This window comes from Spinacia oleracea, chromosome 1 (genome assembly GCF_020520425.1).
Source record: "Spinacia oleracea cultivar Varoflay chromosome 1, BTI_SOV_V1, whole genome shotgun sequence".
NCBI classification, from domain to species: Eukaryota; Viridiplantae; Streptophyta; class Magnoliopsida; order Caryophyllales; family Amaranthaceae; genus Spinacia; species Spinacia oleracea.
In genome coordinates, this window is record NC_079487.1 from 50,903,665 (window position 1) to 50,910,985 (window position 7,321).

Below are 7,321 nucleotides of genomic sequence, written 5' to 3' on the forward strand. Positions count from 1 at the left end.
AACAGGAAGATCTTCCCATTATCATCTAATAATGGCCTTGAAAAGACTAATCTATAAAAGAAGATGGAATATATCCTTGGTAATTAAGTACTCTCTTCAATGTTGTTAATTTCATAAGCCTGCATTCTGTGGCCGAAGCTTAATCAACAAACTTTAGCTGACATCAAGATATAAATTGTATATCCTCCAGAAAGATTGGTTAATGTAATATCTTCCCTGATATATCAATTGTGATTGGATTCTAGAGAATTTACAATTTTGACTTTATTTGATACTGAATGCAAGTATGCATTTCACATATCAGAAGGGGGTCATTATCAAGCCCAAGTCATAAAGAAAAAACTAAAGCAAATTTCTACCTTATCCTTATCACAGTACCACTAGTATGTTCTCCTCAACAACTGGGTTCGTTGTTGTGCCCCCTTATATATACTGGTGCCGATAGTAGTCAACCACAAAACAATTACAAGAAACACCACACAAGTAACCAGTTCATTTCCTACATAATCAAATACTTATAAGTTTCTTGTAAAAAATGGATAAAATAAGCGAGTTGGCAAAGACAAAGGCAGCAGTAATCTTCACCAAGAGCTCATGTTGTATGAGTCACAGTATCAGTACACTGTTCTATGATCTAGGAGCAAGCCCTGCAGTCTTTGAACTAGACAGGGAGCCTAGAGGCAGAGAAATGGAGTGGGCATTACAGCGCCTAGGCTGCAGCCCTACTGTTCCTGCTGTTTTTATAGGCGGCAAGTTTGTGGGCTCTGCTAAGGATGTGCTAGGAGCTCATCTTGATGGCTCCCTTAGAGATATGCTTATTGAAGCAAAAGCTATCTGGTTCTAGTATAGTAATCACATTAATTATGCTTCTATGCCACCTTATCGATCAAAAGCTTTATGTTTTTTTTATAAGCTTTTGATCATGATCCCCTCAATGCTGTAAATTTCTCTTCTGTTAATTAGTTATCAATGCAATTTGGAAGGGTGTAAGCCTTTACCATTACATTACCAACATAAACCATCTTCACTCCATAATCATATACAACTAAGTCAGGTTAATTGAGCATTTTCTGAATGATCAGAACAAAAACATGTAATTAAGATAGCTGGTCCTCTTTTCTGTAGTGAATTTACCAGAACAAGTATTCCCTGTTCGAGTGAGATTTGCGTGTGTCAAACAGAAAATCCTTTCAAGTCAGAGTATGTTCGTACAACGTATGTCAGAGGAAGTCCATTCAAGTGAGTCAGAACCTGCAAAACAAGGACTACATCAGGATTACCCCATGCAATATTTTAAGTCAAAGAATTGTATTACAAAAAGATACGGAGTATGAGTGTGTTATACACATTTTAAATAGGGGTATTTATTGGAGAACATGATGCAGATGCAAGCATGGATACTTTAACACATGATGCAGCTGCATCGAGCATCAATAAACACAACAAACACAGCAACAAACACAGCAATAAACACAGCAGTGCATTGCTTGCTGCTTTGGTGACTCAACTGTTCTATCTTGAAGATCGAAGCACACAGATTGCTGACATGTAATCATTGTACATGGATTGCTGACATGTACTAAGTAGTTTGTTACAAGCAGTAGTTAGTTATAACTAACTTTGATCATTCTGATCAAAGCCTCACGTATGCTATACATCTAGTATAAAAGCAAAGCTGATTGATAGCTTTTGTAGCTTGTAATAAGAGTTAATTCTCTCAATAAAATTCTCTCTTTCCCTTTCTAAATTCGAAGTTCTGATTAAGAACTTCTTCATGGTATCAGAGCAGGCCATTGATTCTGCCATTTTTCTTTAAAATCCGCAAATTCTTAAAACTACTGAAATCAGTAGATTGTTAACCAAGTTCAAGTGAACTTGAGATTTTCTGTGATTAGTTCTTGTTTTTTTTTTGAATTGCTGATCAAAGATGACAGCAGTACAAGATCCTAATAGTGTTTACTATATACATTCTTCAGAGAATCCATATGCAGCCATTGTTTCAGACAAATTTGATGGAGAAGGGTATGTAGAATGGAAAAGAGGTATTCTGCTGGCATTTGCAATCAAGAATAAGGTTGGTTTCATTGATGGTAGCTTGCCTAGGCCTTCAGTTGGTCATGCTGATTACCAAGCCTGGAAAAGATGCAATAGCATGGTTGTATCATATCTGTTAAGGTCTTTAAGCCCAACACTAGCTAAGAGTGTAGTGTTTTTGTCTACTGCAAATGAAATTTGGAAGGATCTGGAAGAACGATTTTCAATAACTTCAGGGCCACAATTCTATGGGTTACAGCAAAACTTGAGTGATGTTTCCCAAGGTGATAGCAGTATTACTGAATTTTTTACCAAGATTAAGATGATTTGGGATGAATTGAGCAGTGCAAAGGCAATTCCAGCATGTACTTGTTCTGGTTGTTCATGCAATGTCAGTCAGAAGTTCTTGCAAGATAAAGAAGAAGAGAGATTAGTTCAGCTTCTGATGAAACTGCATAAGAAGCACTCACAAGTGAGAACCAATATTCTAATGATGAATCCTCTACCAAACATTACAACAGCATATAGGCTACTTGTGCAAGATGAAAGGCAACAGAAAATGTCAGAAGATCAAGAAACTAAGCCTATGGTCTTTTCTGCTATGAACAATGATGACAGAAGGAATCCTCAAGGTAGTTACAAGGGTTTTCAACCAAGAGTCCTGCAAGGTCCTGGTAATCACAAATTTGCAGTGTCAAACAAGAGAAACTCTTACAGCTGTAGTCATTGCAACATGACTGGACACACAGTTGATAAGTGATGGAAGCTTCATGGCTATCCACCTCATATCAAGAACAAAAAGTTTGCTGGAGTAATGCAGAGTACGTAGTGATGAGATGGAACAAGATGAAAATGTCACTCACATTTCAGAAGAACAATACCAGCAATTTTTGAGTTTGATTAATAATCCAGACAAGCCATCTGATTCCAGAGTAAACATGGCAGCAGGTACTTGTTTGATTACTTCTTTTAATTCAAAGTGGATTATTGATAGTGGAGCTACTGACCACATATGTTCAAACCTAGATTTATTTCTTTCTCACACTGCTGTTAGCAAAGGCACAAAAACCATTACAGTAGCTGATGGTAAGAAAGTTTGTGTCACACACATTGGAGATGTTAAAATTGGTAGTGGTATCATCCTTCAAAATGTTCTTCATGTTCCTAGTTGTCAGTTCAATCTGATATCAACCCATAAGCTATGCAAAGACTTATCCTGTGATATTGTTTTCACTCATGACAAGTGTTTAATCCAGGGTCCTTCTCAGAACAGTACAATGGTTCTTGGTGAGATTGAATCAGGGTTGTATGCAGTTGTTGAAGAAGGCTTGGAACATGGAAAAATACAGAATAAAGCCACCTCTGAAGTTCTAGCAGCAGTTAGTGAAGATGCTAAGCTGTGGCATCTAAGAATGGGTCACTTACCTTTTGACAAATTGCACCTAGTTAATAAGAATTTGCCATCTGTTAGCAGACATTGTGACACTCTTTGTCAGATCTGTCCCAAGGCAAAACAGTGTAGACAATCTTTTACAATTAGCCAAACTAAGTCAGTCAAGTGTTTTGATCTGCTTCACATAGATGTTTGGGGACCTTACAAGGCAAAACAGTGTAATTAAGTGTTTTGTACTTTCTTTCTTACAATTGTAGATGATTTCTCAAGAAATACATGGACTTTTCTTATGAAACACAAGTCAGATTCTGTTGATATTTTGAGCAATTTCTTGAACTATATTCATACCCAATATGGTACCAAGGTTAAGTGTTTTAGGACTGATAATGCCAAAGAATTATGTGAAGGAAGAATTCTTTCTTTATATCACAGTCAAGGCATTAAACACCAGAAAAGTTGCACAGACACTCCACAACAGAATGGAGTGGTTGAAAGGAAACACAGACATCTTTTAGAGACTGCCAGAGCTCTTTACTTTCAATCTAGACTACCAGTGAGGTTTTGGGGGGAGTGTTTGCTTACAGCAACACATCTTATTAATAGGATGCCTCTGAGTAGTATTCAGTTTGAGATTCCTTTTGAAAGATTAAACAATACATCAGTTAGTCTAGATCATTTGAGAGTCTATGGCTGTCTTGGTTATGTGTCTACAATTAAAGCACATAGATCAAAGTTTGACCCTAGATCAACACCTTGTGTTCTGATTGGTTATCCACCAGATCAAAAGGGATACAAAATGCTGAACTTAGAAACAAAACAGATTACTATTTCCAGAGATGTTGTTTTTCATGAAAAACATCTTCCATTTCATGCTTCTGCTACTCAAAACACAAACCACAGTCCTATTTTTCTTCCAATCAACACACCTTTTGATCTTGACACCAATTTTGATATTCCTGATATTTTTCACATCACAGAATCTGACACAACAGAACCTCCTACATCAGAACCTTCTTCTCCTATCTCTCATACTTCTGACACTTTATCCAACCAAACAACAGAAACAAACACTCCTTATCAATCTGCTTCTCATTCTTCTATACCTCAAACTGTTACAAATCCCATACCAACAAGACAATCCACTAGAAATCACAAATCTCCAGCTTGGCTAGATGACTATATCTGTGTAGCTTCACACAACAGTTGGTGCAATGTTGTGGCTTACAATGATTTACCAGCTTTGCACAAAGCTTTAGTAAATCAGATTGTTAAAGATATTGAACCAGTTAGCTATTTTGAAGCTTCTCAATCTGATGATTGGATGTTAGCAATGGATAAGGAGCTTGAAGCTCTTACTTCTAATCATACCTGGGAGATCTGTGTTCTTCCCAAAGGCAAGAAACCAATTGGTTGCAAATGGGTCTACAGAGTAAAAATGAAGAAAGATGGGTGTGTTGAAAGGTACAAAGCTCGACTTGTGGCTAAGGGTTTTACACAAAAGTATGGAGTGGATTATGAGGAGACTTTTTCTCCTGTGGTTAAGATGGCTACAGTAAGGTATCTCATTGCTTTAGCTATAACTAATGCCTGGACAGTACATCAACTTGACATCAACAATGCTTTTCTACATGGTGATTTAACTGAAGAAGTGTATATGAAGGTTCCAGAAGGTATTCCTAACCCAGATAACAAAGTGTGTAGACTTAAGAAGTCACTGTATGGGTTAAAACAAGCCAGCAGGCAATGGTTTGCCAAACTCACTTCTGAATTGCTCACTCTTGGTTTTCTTCAATCAAAGAATGACTATTCTTTGTTTATCAAAAGAACACATAACACTCAGACCTTGGTGGCTGTATATGTTGATGACATTTTAATCACTGGTCCAAATGATGCAGAGATTACAACTTTGAAAACTTACTTACACCAGAAATTCAGTATCAAGGATTTGGGAGAACTGAAATATTTTCTAGGCATTGAAATTTCAAGGGTTCAGAATGGTGTTATTCTCACTCAGTCAAAATTTACAAGAGAACTTCTCTCAGATTGTGGCTTGGATGTCTTAAAAATAGCCAAAACACCACTTCCAGTAAAGCTAAAGTTGACTGCATTAGAGGATGAACCTTATACAGATCCTACTCAGTACAGATGTTTGGTTGGTAAGCTCAACTTCTTAACACACACCAGACCTTATTTATCTTTTGCAGTACAAACACTAAGTCAATTTATGCAGTCTCCTGAGATGTCTCATCAGCAAGCACTACATCATCTGCTTAGGTATGTTGCACATACAGTGGGACAAGGCATCACTATTACTTCTACTTCACAGTTAACTCTGCAGGGTTATTGTGACTCTGACTGGGCTGCTTGCCCTGACACCAGAAGATCAGTCACAGGCTATATCATGCTTCTAGGAAATAGTCCAATATCATGGAAGTCAAAGAAGCAAAGCACCATATCAAGATCATCTTCTGAAGCTGAATACAGAGTCATGGCTGCAGCAGCTTCAGAAATTATATGGATGGTCAGGTTGTTACAAGAAATGGGGTTATCTAACCTTGCTCTTATACAACTTAAGTGTGACAATCAGTCTGCCATACACATTGCTAAGAATCCTGTTCACCATGAGAGAACAAAACACATAGAGTTGGACTATCATTTCACAAGAGATAAGGTTCTTGAAGGCCTTATTGAACTAACTTATGTTCCTACTAGTGCTCAACTTGCTGATGTTCTAACCAAAGTTCTATCCTCTCCTCAACATTCTGAACTACTGTCCAAGCTAGGAATGCTTCCTATTGAACCACTCCCTAGCTTGAGGGGGGCTATTGGAGAACATGATGCAGATGCAAGCATGGATACTTTAACACATGATGCAGCTGCATCGAGTATCAACAAACACAACAAAACAACAACAAACATAGCAGTGCATTGCTTGCTGCTTTGGTGACTCAACTGTTCTATCTTGAAGATCGAAGCACACAGATTGCTGACATGTAATCATTGTACATGGATTGCTGACATGTACTAAGTAGTTTGTTACAAGCAGTAGTTAGTTATAACTAACTTTGATCATTCTGATCAAAGCCTCATGTATGCTATACATCTAGTATAAAAGCAAAGCTGATTGATAGCTTTTGTAGCTTGTAATAAGAGTTAATTCTCTCAATAAAATTCTCTCTCTCCCTTTCTAAATTCGAAGTTCTGATTAAGAACTTCTTCAGTATTAAACATAGGTAAGTACTTTACCTAAATGCAAAATAACTTAATATTATTTAAACACTTTCTGCGTTCCATTAACATTGAATCATCTTATTTTTTACACAATTTACACTATTTTTTTTTTTTTGGTGAAAGAGAGGGGGAGCACCACTAAAGCAAAACAGAAAGATCAAAATAAAGAAAAGACAGAAATTAACAAACTAAAGCTCAAAAATAAAAGACTATGGCGAAGATCATGCTGCCAAGTAGACCTGTTCAACGAGCCGGGTTAGGGTCGTGCCGGGTCTAACTTAAACGGGCCAGGTTGGGCCAAACCTACTGTGTATTTTTAACGGGCTGGGCCGGGCTGGGCTGGATCCGGGCTACATTTAGGAAAAAACAAACAATGTGTAATTGTGTATTACTGTATTAGCAGCTTATGTTAAATACCCACACTCATATTACTCTATGGGCCTTATCTATATTATTTTATGGGCCTTATCTTATACTCCATATCTCTTGAGTATGCCCACCCAATAACTCCATAATTTATCTCTCCTGCAAATCAATAATACCTACATTTTCTATCTCCAGCAAATCAAAAAACCTATCCTAATATCATTTTCTCTCTCCTGCAAATCAAAAATACCTACACTCATCATTTTCTCTCTCCTGCAAATTGTGGTCATTCTATCC

The 7,321-nt window shown here is 37.2% G+C and overlaps 1 protein-coding gene across 1 annotated transcript; it reads left to right on the forward strand.

Annotated features, from left to right (window-relative positions):
- The first annotated feature begins 416 nt into the window (after nucleotides 1-416).
- On the forward strand, nucleotides 417-896 carry LOC110778461 (glutaredoxin-C11). The gene has a single exon (XM_021983014.2). The coding sequence runs from the start codon at nucleotides 536-538 to the stop codon at nucleotides 842-844; it is 309 nt and encodes a 102-aa protein (XP_021838706.1). The 5' UTR covers nucleotides 417-535; the 3' UTR covers nucleotides 845-896.
- The last annotated feature ends 6,425 nt before the right edge of the window (nucleotides 897-7,321 follow it).

What these genes read in the sequence shown, in the direction of transcription:
- LOC110778461 (XM_021983014.2), top strand. Translation starts at nt 536, where the DNA reads ATGGATAAAATAAGCGAGTTGGCAAAGACAAAGGCAGCAGTAATCTTC.